Here is a 19,711-nt window from a genome sequence, read left to right on the forward strand (position 1 = left end):
CCCTGGACTTTAAAAATATCCTCAGACAACCTTGGACTAAGCGTTTATCTCGAAAATGGTCCTTTTTCACTGTTTCTTGACGAAAATACCCTTTTGGGGGGTTTTGGGGGGTTGGGCAATTTGGTTTTTTTACGTTTTAAATCTGATATTATTTTAGTTATGTACTAAATCTGATATCATTTCAAAATTATCATTCTTCTTCTCTTTTGGTATCCTTCACTTTGTTTCTTTATTTCAATATTAGGTTTAATTTTATAAAATTAAATTTTAAAATTCTATTTTTAAATATCTATAATTTTTTTAATTATTAAAATTACTATTAAATGACAAATTAATAGTTTTAATCAATATCTTCAGCATATTTTACAAATTAATTATTAATTATTAAGATAGTTGTTTAAGCCTTACAATCTTAGCTGTCTAGTAATAATGTGGAAGGGAGAGAAAAGCTAACAATATCTGCAGCATATTTTACAAATTACATTGACTAAAAACGTCTGTATTCAACCACTGCATCATATTTTATTGATTACATTTATGCTGCATCTTTATCTCATCATATTTTATTAATTTCATTAATGCTGCTTCTTTAATTATCTGCTCTAACATGTTTCAGTCCTCAATTGTGTTTTCATATTTCCAGATTGGTTGACTTCCAAATACTATCTCATTTTCATTCAAAATCGAGCTAAGCATAAGCATGGCAGCCTATGGAGCTCTAGTTTCTCTTATGCATATCATAGATACTCTTGAGAAACATCCTTCCCCTCCCATTTCTATAGATCAAAAACAAGTTCAATCTCTCACTCAAACTGTTACCTTCTTGCAAGAATTTCTTGATGGTTATATTTCCCCTGTTATTGCTGATGGCTATGAAGCCGATCCATTGGAGCTTCGCATTGCTGATGCAGTTTATGCAGCTGAGGATGTTATCGAGTCTCAAATTGTGCTTCAAATTGACAAGCGATCCACAATCGTTGAAGATCCTGACTTCTACCAAGATCTGCAGAAAGTGATAGAAGAAATGGATCTGATCAAGAAAGATGTGTCGAAGATTGCAATCCAAGCTCAGCCGCAGCAAAAACGCGTTGCTGACTCGACGACTTCTTCCATTGTGAAGGAAAACATGATGGTGGGCTTCGGAGAAGTGTTTCTTGAAGTCTTGGACAAGCTAACCGGAGATCAACTCAATCGCCAAATCATCCCCATCATGGGGATGGGTGGCATTGGTAAGACCACTCTCGCCAAAAATCTATTTGAAAATGCACTTGTTAAGGAGCATTTTGATATCCGTGCTTGGACTACGATTTCTCAAACTTATAATGTTAGAGAAACACTTAGAGAAGTTTATATTCAGTCAAGTAGGCAGTCTTGTGATCGGAATGAGAATGAAAAATTGAGTGAAAGTGAATTGGGAGAACAATTATATAAGTTTTTATATGGTAGGAGGTATTTTGTAATAATGGATGATATGTGGAGTGTCGAGGTGTGGGATAAGATAAAGGTTTTCTTTCCTGATAACAAAAATGGGAGTCGGATAATCGTAACAACTAGGTTGTCAAACTTGAGTTTACAGTTGAATGAGTCTTATGGAGTTGGTATGAAATTTCTTGATGATACTAGTAGTTGGGGATTGTTTTGTAAAACAGTGTTTGCAAAAGAAAGTTGTCCTCTTGAGTTGGAGAATATTGGAAAGAATATTGTAGCAAGTTGTAAAGGGCTTCCTTTATCAATTGCTACGATAGGAGGTCTTTTGGCAAAATCTGAGTGCACGAGAGATTATTGGGAGCGTATAGAGCAAAATTTAAATTCAGTTGTTATTAACAGTAATGATGAATTTTGCTTGAAAACATTGAAGATGAGCTATATCTACCTTCCAAACTATTTGAAGCCATGTTTTTTATATTTGGGTATTTTTGAGGAAGATTGTAGGATACGTGTGTCAACGCTTGAGAAACTATGGGTTTCTGAAGGATTTTTGAAACCAAGGGGTGGGAAATGTTTGGAAACAGTCGCACACGAGTACTTAATGGAGTTGGTTGATCGAAATCTCATTTTAGTTGATGAGTTGGGGTCTCTGGGGAATGTTAAGTATTGTAAGATTCATGATTTATTGCGAGATTTGTGTTTGAAAGAAGCTGAAAAGGAAAGGTTTTATCAAATCATAAGAGATGATGCTCCATGCATGAATAACGAGCGGCGGGTTGTTCTTAAAACCCCAAGGTCGTTAAAAAGTAAAATATTGGGATCTTTGTCACACGCTCGTTCCATAATATGTGTTTATAACGACGATGACAACGACGATGACGAGAGGAGTGATTATGACGACGATGAAGAGGAGAGTGATTATGAAGAAATTCGACTACCTCATAATCTTAGACTGTTGAGGACATTCAAAGCATATGGTGAAAAATATGATGAAGAAGAAACTTGGACTGACTGTTTTTTCCTAGATAATGTGTTTGAGTCAGTTAACTCGCGGTACATTGTTGTTAGAGTTACTCGTCGGTCCAAATTCCCTTCCTCGCTTGAATTGCTCTGGAATCTACACACATTGATTATTAGTTTTTCGCGGGATATTATTGTACCAGTTGAGATTTGGAAATTGCATCAACTTCGGCATCTGGTGTTTAATGGGACTCTCCCAGATCCTCCTAGTGATGACAATGACACTGTTATCCTGGAGAATTTGCAAACACTCAAAAAAGTGCATGCTTTGTGTTTGAATGAGGAGGTGGTTAAAAGAATTCCCAATGTCAAGAAATTGTCTCTACGCTATCATGAACAAATGGAGGAAGAAAAGCGCATCAGTCATATTCAGTGTTTGCGTAAATTGGAAAATTTACATTGCTACACCAGCTATGCAGGTGGGGAATGTTGGCAGTGGATTAGGTTCACACACTCCCTCAAGAAGTTGTCAGTTGAGGTCTCTTCTCATCAGGAGGTTGACAATATCATGTCTGAAATCGGTCCGTTGCCCTTCTTCAGAAGCTTGTATTGAAAGGTGGTTTTTTCAAGACTGGCAAGTGGGAAACAATTGAAGGCCAATTCCCATGCCTCAAATTTCTACAGTTGGAGGGTAGTAATCTAAAAGAATGGATTGTGTCTGACAATTCCCACTTTCCACTTCTCGAGAAGCTTCATCTACACTTTTTACATTGTCTGGAGGAGATTCCATTAGAAGTTGGAGAAATAACAACGCTCAAATCGATTGTTATCGTACATTGCACTGTATCAGCAGTGATGTCGGCTAAAAAGATAGTAGACGAACAAGAGGAATTATATGGAGACCAACTAGACCTTCATGTTGTAGCTGCTATTTGGATTGAAGAAGAAGGACTAAGGTTGAAGAGCTTAGCAAATGCCAACTTTGAAGTTCTAGTGGCAGGTAATTAGAGTGTTTGGGTGTTTGAAGAATTGAAGAGTACTCTTGGGCTTCACTTCCTCAAGAGCACTGAACCAGAGTTTCTATTTTGTAACATTTGCTTCCTTGTTTTTAGTCATATATGTAACATTCACCTCACTGATTTTGATGGCTACGATAAGAGAAAGTGCAACTCGATCGGTGTAGCATGTGTTAAAACCAGTTTCTCTACAAAAGATTTCACTAGGAATAATGAGGATGAGGATGTGTACAAAAGATTTCACTAGGAATAATGTTAGGATTTTATTTCATGTGTTTGCTAATTGCCACTGACTTAATATATGATATCTACAGCCAAGAAATTACCATGGGGCCTTTTCAGAATTTTGAGGGACAATATTGAGTTGAGGTAGTAAATTACTCCATATGGTTCGACTAAGAACGATGTCGTTTGCTTTTAACAAAACGTTGTGCTGGATAATTTTGTCATGTGAACAAATGCATCGCCCACATCTGGTTCAGTTTAGGGAATTTCATATCAGATAAAAGAAGAAAATTAAAATTTGATTTATTTTATTTCAAATTTCCAAACTACAACTCTTCTTTATATATTTGGAGCAATTTTCCCCTTCTAACTAGTTTTTCAAATTATTATTTTTATTTACATATTGGGTCTGTATAATGATAGGAGAGCCCAGCTTGATCTCGTTGATATTCGTATAAATGGGCTGTAATTTGCCATTTATTAACCCTAAAAATGGGTACTAGCCTTGGCCCATGTATTAGAATAGAATTGATTTGAGTATTAGTGTATTACTAACTTTTACCGAATAAGAATTCAGAAGCATCAAACCATTAACTATTCCCTTCATCGCCAATTAACCGCTCATGACTCACGAGTCATGACCATCAAAACTAGTATAGCTACACAAAGTACTCCTCCGTCCAAGATTAATTGACAAAAATTTCTTTTTATTTTTTGCCACAATGATAGGGTCCTCCTAGCAAATCCCGCCGAAGATCATCTCCAATATTTTCGCATATCTTTTATTTTAGTTAGTTATCTTTATTTATTCTCCGTATCTTTTGTAATCTTTTATTTTAATTATGTTTCTGGATTAGCAAGACATATGTTAGGGATTTGAATTCTATATAATAGAATTCTATTGTATTTTCATTCATTGAGAAATAAATTAAATGTTTTTCTCATTTCCGTTCTCGGCATGAACGCCGCCCCTAGCACATCAACTAGGGCTTATCTTGTTCTTCTTTTGACTACAAATCGTTGGTGCTCTAGTCCATTAGATCAAGTGTCTATCACACAATTAATTGGCACCATTATTTTTTACTACTACTCCCTTCGTTCCATATTAATAGAGACAATTCATTTTGCGCACTCATTTTGAAAAAATAATTATAAATAGTTAAAGTGGAGAAAAAGTAAAGTATGAAAGAGAATATAGATAAGACTCTTCTCTACATTATTCTCTCTCTTAGTTTACACTCTCTCCATTTTTACTATTTATTGGAGTATTATTTTTTCAAAACGAGTGCAGAAAATGAAATGTCTCTATTACTATGGAACGGAGGGTATACTATTTTTATTAATGAACTCCACATTTTATTAACTTATCACATTCCCATTTTATTACTATAAAACTAATATATAAAAATATAATTCACGTACCATTAATTTTTTCAATCTTTTACCTTTAATTATTGTACGAAAATATAATTAAAACAATGGTAGGATGAGAAGTTTGATAACATTTTCTCATGGATACCTAAAGAGGAATATCTATTCAATAACAAATTCATCACAAAATATTAGTATGATTATTATTAAAACTGATTGGACAAAGTCTTCCCATGGGCTTTCAATAATTGCATTAGGTACAAGTAGCAAGACAACTACAAAAATTTCATTTGTATTATGACAATTGAGATTGATGTATGTTGAGATATCATAATTGAGGCTGTTTATGAGTCTGACAAATACAAAAATCAAAATGATCATGATAGTTTGATTTTGCGTCAGGTGGGGTCGGAGTTCGGCCTACCTTAGCAAGCTCACGAGAATAGAAAAATTCTTATTAAATCAGACTTTAGAGGTGGTGACGATTCTATAGTGCGACAACTCCTCCTCGATATTTAGAGTTAGAGCTTACATCCGTTCTTCTCCGTCACTATTTCTAGCGACAATTGTTCTACAACATCGCGTCTATCATTTAACACCGACAAAAACTTTTTTCACTATATCTGACCCCATAAATTCCATTTTTTAAATCTCTCATTACTCAGTTAAAAAATGTCATACTTTTTGACCTAACATTCAAAATGCAAAAAATTGACCCTACTGATATCAAACAGAAAAAGGAATATTAAAGTTATCATGTTTCTTCTCATAGATTAAATGAACGGTAGAAAATATATTGCTACTAGATTTGGGGCTCAAGTTGAGTAGCTGTTTCCATCGAGTGAATATAATCAATTTTTAGTAATCTCCAAAAGACCAAAGCATTCTATTAGCATATTTTAAGAAACTTTCCAAAATTATCCCAAACATGAATCATTTGATATATCACTACCTACACTTTTATCGCCATACCTATCTAATTAATGGTGTGGAATCCATTCACTTGCCGCATTCTTTGTGGTAATCATGATTTTGATAGTCAATTTTAATGGAATTTACAATTGGTGTATCATGGAGTGTATATTATAGTATGTTCTCCGTTACTCTTTAGTTCCTATGTAGTTGAGTCGTACTCTGGTCCAAGATAAGTGAGTCGTATTTCTTTTTGGAATGTTTCACTATAATTGAGTCATTTTCTTAAGCAAAAATCCGTTCTTTTACTTTATTCTCCACCTACTTTATTCTTTATTCACTCCTCTACTTTTCTCTCTCTCATACTTTACTCTCTCCACCTTAATTTATTTAAATATCAATTCATTAAATCTCGTGCTCAAAAGAAGTGTTTCGCTTATCTTGGACGGAGATTCTCTTTTTGGTTGTCCCCATATAGCTGAGTCATTTTCTATTTTGACAGAAAGAACCAACTTTTCTTATCTTTTAGTTTGATTTCTCTTACTTTATTCTATCTTCATATCTCTACCTTCTTCGTTTTCTACTTTATTCTCCATTCACTTAATTCACTTTTAACACAATTTCTTAAATTCGTGCCGAAAAGAAACACTTCTACTACGGAGGGACGGAGGGAGTAGTACGTAAAAGAAATTAGATTAATGGAATAATTTCTTAATCAAGTTTCGATCCGATTTTATCTAGTTATATACTTATATTGGACTATGTGAGGATATATTTCTACCTGATGTAGACTTAAGAATTAAGATATTGACCCACAAAATTTTCTTATATATTATTCACCGAGAATCGCATGTTAGATACTTAAAATTAACTTTTTTGAATGTTTCGCATTATTTAGAAAACTCAATAGTTGTAGCCACACCAATTTATAATTTAAATGGGTCAGTTCGAATTCAAATATATTCCACAAAACTGAGTTCGGGCCATAAAACACATCATAAATATGTATTTATAAGATTAATTAATGTTTACGGCTACAGCTATGAGTGATTTAAATTTTGATCCCAATTAATTGGATAATATGAAGCCACGCCCAAGGTTGTTATAACCAATCATCGATGAACAAAAGAGTTCATTTATCAATCCAATTGACACAGACTTATTTGTATATATTTGGAAATGTGGACAATATGCCAATCCACTTTATAAAATTAAATAAAATTATGTAAAAGTCATTTCATTATTTCGGCGGCAAATTTATTTTTTTCCTCCTATTAAATGGTGTAAATTTCGGACCGCACAAAATAATATGGCGGTGCCCATACTGGCACATTGTCGTATCTATGTTTTACTTTAAATTTGTTTAAATTTCTTTTCGAATATAAAAATGTGCAACTTGATTGCATCAATATTCTTTGCTGTAATAATACACATTTTCTTGATTAGTATTACTAGGAGTATTATTTTAATGTAGAACTACAACTTGTGGCCGTCTTTTAATATAAATTAAATATAATACAAATTTTATAATACTCTCTCGATTGCTATAATATCTCATTTGACTTTTATTATATATTACTATATAATAAATAGATCATGTATTATATTAATTTAATTTGTTTATATTTTATTAATATAACTGTAATATACTTACCGGTCTATAATTAATAATTTTGTTTTTTCATTTTAGCCCGTCAATAAAAATCAATCACATTACTATATTCTCTACTAATAATACTTTAATTAAATTTTATTTCAATCACTTTTATATTTTATTAATTTTTCACATTAATAATACTAAAGTGAAATCACAGAAATATTTGAATCTAGAAGAGAATAGAATTCACTAATCAAGACTCATCAATATGAGCATTTTTAAATATAAAACAATTTATAAGTAACTATAGGCTATAGCGTGACATCCACGTAAGATAAAAAGACAATACTATAGTATTAAAAAAAAATTGGCTTTTATGTGAAACTGAAACGTGACTCGATCTTGCAACACGAGAGAGAAATCTAGAGAGAGACTATAAATATATTATTAGATAGTTTTCATTTGGCTTTCATCTATTGAATATATATTATTCAAAAAGAAAAATAAAGATAGATAGTTTGTGTTTGATTTTCGTCTATTTTGGCAAAAGCCCCAAAAGAGAAATCTGATGTCATTTTCTTTGCATCATATTCATTAGACATATATATATATACGTGGATGTCTTCTCCTTCACGACGACGCTTTATGATTTTAATTAAGAGTCGTGGCATGATTATTACCAAAAAAACAATTTATTCTTTCACACCAAATACAAACGATATCATTATCATACATAAATTATGATTTTCTTTTGTTTGCTTAGCATCAGTATTATAATTAGTTGGAATCTTTGCTTTATACAGTGTCTCAGATTTCAATATTCGAAACATTTATATATATTGAGTATTAGTAATTCAAAAGTAGAAAATATGAATGATCGTAAGCTTAGAGTACTATAAAATTTAATGATAAAAAATTCGACATGATTCTATATATTTGAATTTAACTTTAATTTTAATTATTTGCCGAAATAAGTACAGTACATAATAATTTCGCCTTTTCACAAATCTAAAACATGTATGAGCACATTATTTAGTATGTGAAAATTTGTATGACTAAAACAACATTATTTTTATATCGGACCCTTTTTAACAATAATTAAACAAAATTAGGGGTGCTTTTGAAAAGTGCCCCAAAATTAAATAATTCACAGACGCTTCTCTTTTGTTTCCTTATTTTTGTTTGACACACCGACTATAAGGACACTTTATGAAGTATTCGTGAATTATTTAGCAATAAAAAAATAACGTCCCTAATTTAATTAAAAAGTCCTTAGCCGTTAATTTTTCTTGTATTAAAGAAATGACGTTATATAGAATTAAAGTGTCTCTAGTTCTAGTTAATCCATTTGCTTTGAAAAAATAGCCAATTATATCATAAGTTTGCTATTTTTTCAAGGGATATTGGCATCTAATATCACGAAACTTTCAAAAAGTTGGGTTTTTCCCACAAACTTTAAAATTGGCAAATAATATCACGAACTTGACCTCTTGTTTGTTTTTTCCCACGAATAAAAAAATTCATGTTATTTTAATAGATTGAAGAACAATTTTGGAGGGTGTACTTCAAGAAAAACTATCTTCAAAGATTGAAAAACTTGAAGCTCTCAAAATTGTTGTTGAGAACTTACGAAAAAAAATCCATTTATTTGAAGAATTTTTTCATCCGTGGAAAAAAACAAGGTAAAGTTCGCGATATTATTTGCCAATTTTAAAGTTCGTGAGAAAAACCCAACTTTTTAAAAGTTACGTGATATTAGATGCCAATATCCCTTTTTTCAATTGTCCTATAATAATAGAATTTTCAGCTACATAAACAATGTTGTTAATATATTTAGTTAGGCACGTCTATAATTTTTACTCATATAGACACTATGTAAATAAATATAGACACGTGGCTGGAATATATAGACACGTGGACTCCATCTATAATTTTTGTCATCAAATAATTAAAATAAATATAAAAAGTATGAAATAATATATACTTAACAATTTTAAAAATTGCAGCTTAGGATCAGAAAATATTGTACAAAAATATTTTTTATAAATTCGGACACCTAAAATATACTCCTATAAAGCAATGTTGACAGCTGATATACAACACCCATCGCACAACCAATTTTTCGATAGCTCTCATCACTAGCCACTAGTTAAGTTTTAAAGATTTCTAGTTGTCGATAAAGTTACTTAAGAATTAATGTACAGTTGCAAATTACATACTCCATTTAGTATAGTACCGTTCCATCCATCCACTTATAGGAGTTTCATTTTTCATTTTGGTCCATCCACAAAAAAAATTTCAGTTCATTTTTGTTATAATTATACTACACATTCAACTGACTCATTCCACTGATATTTCATTTAAAATCAATAGTATATACAAGTGATACTCATATAACACTAATTTTTTTCCCTCCACTTTTCTTAATATTTCTTAAAGTCTGTATTGGAAAAAATAAGACTCATATTCGCCGACATAAGAAGGAATTAATACTTAGGTCAAGTCACACTTTTCTTTTTATTTTGTCCCACAAAAGATGTCACATTTACATTTTTTAAAAAATTATCTCTCACATGAATATAAAAATTATATAAAATAAGACTCATATTCGCCGACATAAGAAGGAATTAATACTTAGACTAAGTCACACTTTCCTTTTTAGTTTGTCCCACAAAAGATGTCACATTTACATTTTTGAAAAAAGTTTCCTCTCACATGAATATAAAAATTATATTTTCTCTTTTCATTTAAGACACAAAACAAAATCTCTTAAAATCTCGTATCGTCCTACAGCTGTGATATTTTTTATGGGACGGAGGGAGTAATAAATAGCATGACTAACCACTTGACAATTTATAAAGATTCGAGATCAAAAATCCGCCTTCTTTATTGACTCCTAATTTGGACCTTGGAGATAACAAATAAAAACTACTCAAATTTGTATAGAGTATAAAGTCATATTCATACCCTTGGTAATTACACAATTTATGGAATTGGAAATTGCATCATACTATTCCAACCTTTGGTAATTATCTACTTGAATATTCACCAATAAAAAAACAGAAAGCAAAAAAAGAAAAAAATGAAAGAAAATTATGTAAAGCACAAATAATACCCCCAAGCCCCAAAAAGTTAAATCTTTCAAACTTATGCTTTTAATTAGTTTGATAGAAAAATTGGACCTACTAAACACACAACTGCCTTTTACTTTCAGAGTTGGTTCCATTATTTTTTTCATTTGGATGAGAAGAAAATGGTGGACTTGATCCCTAAATCTCTATGCTATGGGACAAAATACCCCTCTGTTTGATAGAAAAAGTAAAGAAAAAGGAAGATCGATCCAACCTCAGATATCAGTGATAAACTGATAGGGTTTAAGTTCCCTAGAGATTTGTAGAGCACGCGAAAATTGAACGAAAAGAAAGCGATAATTTCCTAGTTGAAGTTCTAGGGTTTTGGAACAAGAATGAGAAAAGAAGTATTTTATTTCTTAATTCATAATGAATGAAAATACGAAAGAATTCTATTATATAGAATTCTGAACCCTAACATGTGTCTTGCTAATCAATAAACATAAATAAAACATAATCAAGAAACATAAATAAATAAGAGATATGCTAAAATCAAGAAAGGAATTGAGGATGATCTTTGGCGAGATTTGCTAAATCTAGGAACCTATTGTAAACTCAAATATAATTTTATAACAGATAAAGGTTAAAGAAAGAGTGTGGAAATTTGAGAAGTAATAATGCCTTAGAAATGAAGAAATCCCAAACTTTTCACAACCATATTTTCCACAAGCACAAATACAAAAATCTTGAGCCCCTGGGCCCCCACCCAGCCCCCCCAAAACACAAACAGCCTCTCTCCTTCCACATATATTTACAACACAACTCCCAACTTACAATGGAGCATACCTCTCTCTCTCTCTCTAGAGCTCTCTTCACAGCATAAACACATATTCTGCGAATCTTCTCTCACCCAATCCATGCCCCATCCCTACTGCTACCCATAATTTCCCCTCAATATTCTCAACCTCCCCAGGAAGGTGCAGAGGAAAAAGAATTGAAAAAACAGAGACTTTGTTGTCCTAGTTGACCATAAATTATCATACAAAATGTGTGTTCAAGACGCCGACAAGGTCAGTGAGGGAATGGAAGATATGAGCCTCCCAAATCATGATGATCATGGTGATGATGATGATGATGATGTGAGTGAGGGAAGCGTCAAGTCTATGCAGCCGTCGCATTCTGCTGCTGAAAATCGAGATAGCAAGGCCGCTGATCCTGTTGCAGCTTCCATAATCTCCTTCCCGGTAGGTAAAATTCGTCTAATTGGGTTTGATTTGGTCGTGTATACAAGGTAGTAGTGTGCTCTTTCTGCAATTTGGGGGTGTTTATCTTAGTTTCATGTTTGGATGGGAAAAAGAGGAGAGAAATCATTTGGTTGCAACTGTGAATTTATTCGAATTGGGCGAATTGCTGTTTCGTTTTCTGCAATTAATTAGGTCGGTTTATTTTGGGGATGGGGATAGGGGCGTTGAATCAACGACCTAGATATCATATCACATCTAAGATTTGAACTCATTGTGACCTTTTGCTTTTCATAATTATTGCTATTCTAGATACCACAAAATTTGCTAAAAAAGTTAACTTTAAATGATCTTGCTTGTTTGAAAATTTGCCTCTATTGGCCAATCTCATCTTCACACTTGGAGTTATTGTAGCCTTCTTCTGTCATAGTGATGAAGATTATAAGTATTTTTCCTTTTATGGCCTTTATGTGAAAGGGAGTTATTCATGTCTTGCAGCAGAAACTTGAAAGGGTGAAACTTTAGCTTCATTCATGCCATATGCAACATTGTGATAAGTTTCAACTTTCAAGCAACCAAAAAATCCCAGTAACTAACTAACTAACTAACTAAGAATGAGATTTAAGCTTCTGTGTTCCTTTCTTCATTGGAGATTTACTTGGAAGTTGTTATATCTCTCGATGCCGATTGCCGACACATATGTTGAGGATTGTTTGTCTAAATTATTCATGTAAATGAATGTTTTCTCTTTAAGCAATTTTTTTTGTAAGGCTTACTGTTGTCTCATTTGGTTAGCATTAATATTGTTTTGAGGCCTGAGCTTGAACATGTTTTTCATCTATCTGGTCATCTGGTGTCTATGGTCCACATACAACACTAAGGCATGCTTTCCAGCTTCTTGTTCCAATATGGGGGAACGGACATTTGTATTTGCACTCAGGCGAAAATACTTGCCTTATGAGAGATATAAATGGTGGTGGGCTGGGGTTTGATTTGACAGATTTTAGGATTATCTCATATGATTATTGAATCTTGTATCAAATTACTTGTCTATCCCTAGAAGTTAGAATAACTAAGGATATTACAGGCATATGCCAAAATTTGTGAAAAAAGAAACTTTTTTAATAGTACTCCTATAGATATAGTTAGAAGCTGAAGTGTGGAAGTTCAGTGTTAAAGTTTTTCTTGGACTATTGGACTATGATGGTTCTTGTCTCAGTTCCTCATATTTTCCTTTTTTCCTTCACAGCTGGAAACCATTTCTGAAGAATCAGTTATCTCGGACAAAGCTCAGATGTTGAACAATTTTCTGCCCACCCTTCGGTCTGGGGAGTGGTCAGACATTGGAGGCAGGTCACATATGGAGGATACTCATGTTTGTATTCCTGACTTAGCTATGAACTTCGGTTACGCTGCACGTGGTGAGGAAGCCATGTCCTTCTATGGGGTAAGTTGTTTAATTTGCCGCTATTTTCTTTGAGAAGATTTGCATGTGAACTTGATATAGACATATGTAATACTAGTAGTATTACTTATTCAAAACTGATCAAGAAGTATTTTAGATTATCTAACTCATGGCCGTGGTAATGGCCAGTCGTGTTGTTCAATTGTGCTTTAGCATGTTCACAGATTTCCTTCACGCAATACGTTATTTCCTCTTGCAGCCACCATAAGCAATTTATTCTTCTATTAAGACAACAAAATGGATTCCTTAATTATTAGTATCTCTTTATGATGTACTATCATTTTGCATTTGGTCTATACAGTTATCGTCTCATGCAATTTTCAAATGAATGCATTCTTTTATATTCGATAAAATTTATTATCTGCAAAGGAGTTGCATTCTTTTTACTTTTGTAGGTAATATGCTAGCCCAAGATGGTCTATAACAAAGTTCACGACACGGACATAAATCGGATTATCAGTATCACAGAATCAAACAAGTTCTTATCTTTTTTTTGTCTTACATGTGAGTTGGATTTGTTGCAGGTGTTTGATGGACATGGTGGGAAGGGTGCAGCTCAGTTTGCTCGGGATCACTTGCCAAGAATCATTGTTGAAGATGCTGATTTCCCATTGGAACTCGAGAAAGTGGTTACGAGATCGTATATAGAGGCTGATGCTGCATTTGCAAGGTCTTGTTCTGTTGAGTCCACGCTGTCATCTGGCACGACTGCACTAACTGCAATGATACATGGCAGGTAAAGGATTATTAACTGGATTTGAAGTCCTCTAGAATCGATTGTTCGTTTGCTAAATCTGGCATATTTCTGAACAGGTCATTGCTTGTAGCAAATGCTGGAGATTGTAGAGCTGTTTTATCTCGAAGTGGAGTTGCTGTCGAGATGTCAGAAGATCACAGGCCTTGCTCTGCAAGCGAAAGAATGAGGATTGAATCAGTAGGTGGCTACGTAGATGATGGTTATCTAAACGGACAGTTAGGAGTGACCCGAGCTTTGGGAAACTGGCACATCAAAGGCCTGAAAGAGGTTGAACAAGGCGGACCTCTGAGCGCAGAACCGGAACTCAGGCTAACTACACTTACAAAGGAGGACGAATTCTTGATAATTGGAAGCGATGGAATATGGGACGTATTCATGAGCCAGAATGCAGTAGACTTTGCGAGGAGGCGGCTCCAAGAGCACAACAATGTCAAGCAGTGCTGCAGAGACATAGTAAATGAAGCCAAGAAGCGAGGGGCTACTGATAATCTGACAGTAGTGATGGTGTGTTTTCACTCCGAACCACCTCCTCCAATTGTCTATCAAAGGCCTAGAGTTCGAAGGTGCATTTCTGCAGAAGGGCTTCAAAACCTCAAATTCCTGCTTCAAGGTTAGAGCAGAGATTGATCCATTTCTTCTTACAGGTAACAATTTATGATTTATGACAATAATATGATGTTGTGAGCAACTTGTAAATATGCCTATTGAGAAAAACAGAAACAATGTATAAACTGTGTGGCCATTTTTCTGAGTAAAACGATGATATTCTTCCTAGGAAATATATTTTGATCTTCAATCTTATTAGACAAAGAAAAAGTTAAATACAGTTTCATTATGCAGAAGCCACAATTGAAGCAACAAATTCCTCAATATTTTGATCTGATGTGCCTCCTGCATCAACTGCCTCAGTAGCTAATCTCTTCCATCTCTCTGCACTTCTTCTCATCTCTTCCCCTCCCCCATCTTCCATCACATGCTTCACGCAACGAACTATCTCGGCTCCCCCGACTACACCTCTCTGGTCGGGGTGAGCCCGGATCCCCACCCCCCACACGTCCGCCATCAACTTAGAGTTGGTGGTTTGATCGCTCCACTGCGGCATCCCCACCATCGGCACTCCTAAGCTCAATGCCTCGAGCATCGAGTTCCACCCGCAGTGCGTGACGAAGCACCCCACCGCCTCGTCCGCCAACACCTCCAACTGGGGGCACCACCCCACCACCAACCCTTTCTCCGAAGAGAAACCGTCTGGAAGCTTGGACTCCTCCGTGGGTCTAACCACCCACATGAAGTAATAGCCGGATAGTCTCAACCCCTCCGCCAATTCCCCCATCTGCTCTGCTCCCAACTCCGCCATACTACCGAATGACACGTAAACGACGGATCTCGGAGCACGCCGCCCAAGCCACTCTATGCAAGTGTCCCTGCTCGGCTTCAACATGCTAAGACCGTATACTCTGTCGTCTGCCATCCGCTTGTCCAAGTACGCTGAAGGTATGCTCGGCCCGATCGTCCTAACCTTCCCCATCCCGGCCATCCACTCCTCCGCCTGCCATGACCACCAAATTTCTTAAAATACATAACGAATCACTCCTCCTATCACTAATTGGTTTTGTGAACAGTACCTCTGTTTCCAGCTCGTAGAAGCTATTGACCAGTATGCAATCCGCCTCCGCGATGTTCTCGAACTGATCCAACATCAGCTTCAAACCAGAGGGATACGACCCGTCATACATGAACGACGGCATGTCTGACGGTTCCATAGCAGGCAATCCAGCAAGACGAACAGCGCCACCGTCCAAAAACGGCAGCCGAATACGCCCCTCATACAAATGGTGGTAGATGCTAGTCACCACACACGATTGAGTGAAGAAAGCCACTCCAACCAATCCAAACTTCTTAGCAACATCGAGGCACCACGGAATGAGGGGGCCGTAGACCACGCAGTCGACTGGCTGGCCGGATCCCCTCAGCCGCTCCAGGAGCTCCTCCATTGTCTTCGTCCCGACTTGTCGCGTGCGGTCCACGAACTCCTGAAGGTCGTCATTGAGGTCGCCTCGCCACCCGTTGTCGTATCCGTCGGAGATAGTCTCCACAGAAATGGAACCACATGAGAAGTCCTGCATGGTTTTGAAGGTGTAGCGTGTGACGGCGAGTGTGATTTTGACTCCCTTTTGTGCTAAGCGTTTGGAGAATTGGAGCATGGGATTTATGTGGCCTTGAAGCTGATCCGGCATGATCAAGCAATGGCCTTTGCTTTTCTCCATTTCAACAAATATATGCCTTTTTGGGTTGTGTGTTTATGTTTTTGCTACATTCTTACAACAAACAGGTTCTTATATAGTAATGTGTATTTAATCAAATAGTATTTGTAATAAAATATCCTAGATCATGAGAAAATTGGTTATTGTATTGATTGTGAGACTAAAACAGTAGTTTTATCTTCATAGGAATTTAAGATAGAGAAGGGGATATTATAGTTAAATTTGACCTTGGCTTAATCTGTGGATTAGTATTAAGTTTGTTGAATTGCTACATTAAACTATTGAGCAAACTCTTGAGTGATTAATAGTAAGCAATCATACTTAGCTGCTAAGAGTTGTGGTACGAATTTGACTAGAGCCATTAAACTGTTGAGCAATCTCTTCTTGAGTGATTAAATAGTAAGCATTCATAATATAAATAAATCTTTGAATCATGTTCTTTATGAGTAGTAAAGTTGACTGCCTCTTCAATCTCTTGGTTTTAAATATTGCATTACATATTTCTATTTAATTATATTAATTACTACTATCTCCGTCCCCTAAATTTTGACACGGTTTGACCCGACACGGGTTTTAAGAAATGTAATGGAAAGTGTGTTGAAAAAGTTGGTGGATGTGGGTCTTACTTTTAAAGTATTAGTTTTATAATAAAATGTGAGTAGGAATGGGTTAGTGAAATATAAGGTGTATTACCAAAAATGGTAAAAAGTGAAGTGTGTCAAACTTTCAGGGACGGACCGAAATGGTAAACTGTGTCAAAATTTGGAGGACGGAGATAGTATATCATATACTCCCTCCGTCTCGCTTTAGCAGTCCCATTGACTTTTCTGCCTTCTTTTTGTAAAAATGATAAAAAAAAATAGTTAAAGAGGTGAAATGGTAAATTAAGAGAGAGAATAATATAGAGAAGAGTCTTATCTACATTATTGTGTCTCTTACTTTACCATTTCTCCACTTTAACTATTTTTTATTATTTTTACAAAAAGATGGCAGAAAAGTCAATGGGACTGCTAAAGCGAGACGGAGGGAGTATAATTCTATATATTAATGAAAAAGGTGTCTTGGCTAGAAAATATAGATTGCCTATTATATCCCTCTTACACATTCAATTTTAAGGATAATTGATATACATCATATACTATTTGATAAATAGTATAATTAAATAGAAATAGGTAATGCAATATATAAAACCAAGAGAACCAAGTGTATTTACTTGACTGTCTATTTAATTAACCAAGACAGCAAATCATATAAAATTGGAATCATATTCTATTTTATTACACTTGACTTCAATTCACATAATTAAGCCTTTATAACACACGCGTTAATAGCAGTAACCTCAGTCAGCCTAACAGTCTTTTTAACAAAATTAGTAGGTAATGATTTTTCATTTATTTTGCTTCGCCGCAGTAACTAATTGAACTTGAACATTTCATGCAACTAAGCCGTGCTTCATCGTCTTCGTCTTAAGAATCTGAGTCATCGAATACGCGAGTGCCATAGCCGGGTTGACCCGAATGGTGGTGTTGAACGCTCTACACACCTTCATGTGCGCACGCAGAGCTTCTTCCCTCACCACGCCGCGCACCCCTCCGTGCATCTTCTTCGACTCCTCCTTCACCGCCTCCGCACACAGCCCGCACACCCACTTCCCATAGAACCGGGCCCGCGTCTCCCGGATGTAGGCCGCCGTGCACTCCTCCAGCAGCCCGCAGCACTCGCACGCCACGGAGTTGACTTCGTTGACCGCCGCCGCCGCCGTTGCCGGAAACCTTAAATCCATGTACTTGAATATCCCTCTCTCCTTGATTCTCTCTCCTGATCTCTGCACCATGTCGAGTGACAGCCGCCGAGTGTTTCTGTTTGCCAGCATCGTGTGCTTGTTTTCTAACATCTTTCTCTTTATGGTTAGTTAGTGCTTGTCTGAATTTCTATATATAGATAGATTATGACAAGACAATTTAAGGGGATGATTGAAATATCTGTGGTTTGTCACAGGTTGGGTAATATATGCCATTCGTTTCATTTTCAATACTGTTGGGGAAATTAATTTAGTGTAGCATTAATTATTGTTTGTGACATTGATGTGTGCACCTGAAAATCTCGAGGCTTCATAGTTGTGAAAATTCATTCTTTATTTCTGTGCAGTTGGAACAACCTCACTCATGTGTGACACAGATTTGGAAGGGAAAAGTAAGATTGATTGGGACTGGATTAAATCATTGGATCATAACGAGTAGCGTATCTCTGTCGCCACAGCTCGGCCGTTGCGGTTGCAACTTGATCTAGGCTGGCCCAAGATATTAAAGAAGGTATCAGCGTCATATTCTCGCCGGTTGTTATTTTAAGATGTCTAACATTAAATATCTCATTTTATTACTTATAAGCCTCTTGTCCTACAGTTGCACCATAGTGTTTGCAAATTAATTACACCTCATATATCAGCGCCATGTCGATAATCGACATATAAATTCGATAACCATGTCGATATTTCCTTTCTCGGAAATGTTTTTGAACATTTTATTCTCAAAAATGAATCAATAAGTACTCATTAAATAATACTCCACAACTTAAAAGATTGAACATTTTCAAGCAAACGCTCCAAACAATGGAATAAAATCGACCATTTATCCTTCTTAAAATTTCGCTATATCTCTACTATCCAAAGTGTCCAAAAGCCCCCATTACTTATTTGGCTGTAGGGCCATGTATAGTGCGGAGTTGGTACAATGAGCTTAGATTTAAACTATGATATCTGACCCTAATCCTGCCGACTCAAAGGTTAGACACGAGCAACGTGATTTGATTACCATCCACACGGTCAGTGGCGAAGCCAGAAATTTCATCATGGGGGTCCAAAATTAAACTTTAAAAAAATTACATAAATTAAATTATAAGATTCAAAATGTAAAAGTTAAATGCAATCACATCATAACATTTGTCTTGTATTCTTCATCTTCTGAAATCGCTGCATAATAATTTCATTGGTAACTTTAACAAACACATCCTTTTCCATATAAGGAACTAAGCAATTATTCAACTGATGAAGAATCAACGGAAGAAAGTTTCTTGAAATAATGTTCCATATACCTACAAAATTAATCAATGATTAAGTTTGCAAAATATAAATCATACACAAAAAAGGATAAAGTTCATCTTATGCTTCACAACTAAAAAAATAAAAAGTAAACAAAATATACAATACGCTCAAATCTAAAATGTTGTTGTCACAAATCAAACAGTGTGAAACTATTAATACATACACATCAAATTAAGAATAGGGGTTAAAGAATTCCAACACAAAATCGCTGTAGCCATTGAATTACATAAGCTAATTCTCTTTCTCCCAATTTGAATTTTATGTCTACCAATTTAGAGCTTGAATATGATTATTTAGGTCTCAA

At 35.2% G+C, this 19,711-nt stretch overlaps 2 protein-coding genes and 1 pseudogene across 2 annotated transcripts; 2 read left to right on the top strand and 1 right to left on the bottom strand.

Moving 5' to 3' along the window:
• The first annotated feature begins 624 nt into the window (after nucleotides 1-624).
• On the top strand, nucleotides 625-3,523 carry LOC125193468 (putative late blight resistance protein homolog R1B-16; annotated as a pseudogene).
• Nucleotides 3,524-11,403: 7,880 nt separating this feature from the next.
• On the top strand, nucleotides 11,404-14,822 carry LOC125196039 (putative protein phosphatase 2C 54). Its single transcript, XM_048094390.2, has 4 exons — nucleotides 11,404-11,824; nucleotides 13,071-13,268; nucleotides 13,811-14,022; nucleotides 14,100-14,822. The coding sequence occupies exons 1-4, from the start codon at nucleotides 11,627-11,629 to the stop codon at nucleotides 14,656-14,658; spliced, it is 1,167 nt and encodes a 388-aa protein (XP_047950347.1). The 5' UTR covers nucleotides 11,404-11,626; the 3' UTR covers nucleotides 14,659-14,822.
• Nucleotides 14,823-14,869: 47 nt separating this feature from the next.
• Nucleotides 14,870-16,747, bottom strand: LOC125196038 (mogroside I-E synthase-like). Its single transcript, XM_048094389.2, has 2 exons — nucleotides 15,669-16,747; nucleotides 14,870-15,592 (listed from the first exon to the last, which is right to left on the bottom strand). The coding sequence occupies exons 1-2, from the start codon at nucleotides 16,308-16,310 to the stop codon at nucleotides 14,876-14,878; spliced, it is 1,359 nt and encodes a 452-aa protein (XP_047950346.1). The 5' UTR covers nucleotides 16,311-16,747; the 3' UTR covers nucleotides 14,870-14,875.
• Nucleotides 16,748-19,711: the final 2,964 nt, after the last annotated feature.

This window comes from Salvia hispanica, chromosome 4 (genome assembly GCF_029641045.1).
Source record: "Salvia hispanica isolate PSC_SH4W2 chromosome 4, Shi_PSC_v1, whole genome shotgun sequence".
In the NCBI taxonomy this organism is placed as follows: Eukaryota; Viridiplantae; Streptophyta; class Magnoliopsida; order Lamiales; family Lamiaceae; genus Salvia; species Salvia hispanica.

Bases quoted from the DNA above. Each gene is read 5' to 3' on its own strand.
- LOC125196039 (XM_048094390.2), top strand. From the start codon at position 11,627: ATGTGTGTTCAAGACGCCGACAAGGTCAGTGAGGGAATGGAAGATATG. The intron at 11,825-13,070 runs GTAGGTAAAATT...TTTCCTTCACAG, and splicing joins CTTCCATAATCTCCTTCCCG to CTGGAAACCATTTCTGAAGA. The intron at 13,269-13,810 runs GTAAGTTGTTTA...GATTTGTTGCAG, and splicing joins AAGCCATGTCCTTCTATGGG to GTGTTTGATGGACATGGTGG.
- LOC125196038 (XM_048094389.2), bottom strand. From the start codon at position 16,310: ATGGAGAAAAGCAAAGGCCATTGCTTGATCATGCCGGATCAGCTTCAA. The intron at 15,593-15,668 runs GTACTGTTCACA...TGGTCATGGCAG, and splicing joins TCTACGAGCTGGAAACAGAG to GCGGAGGAGTGGATGGCCGG.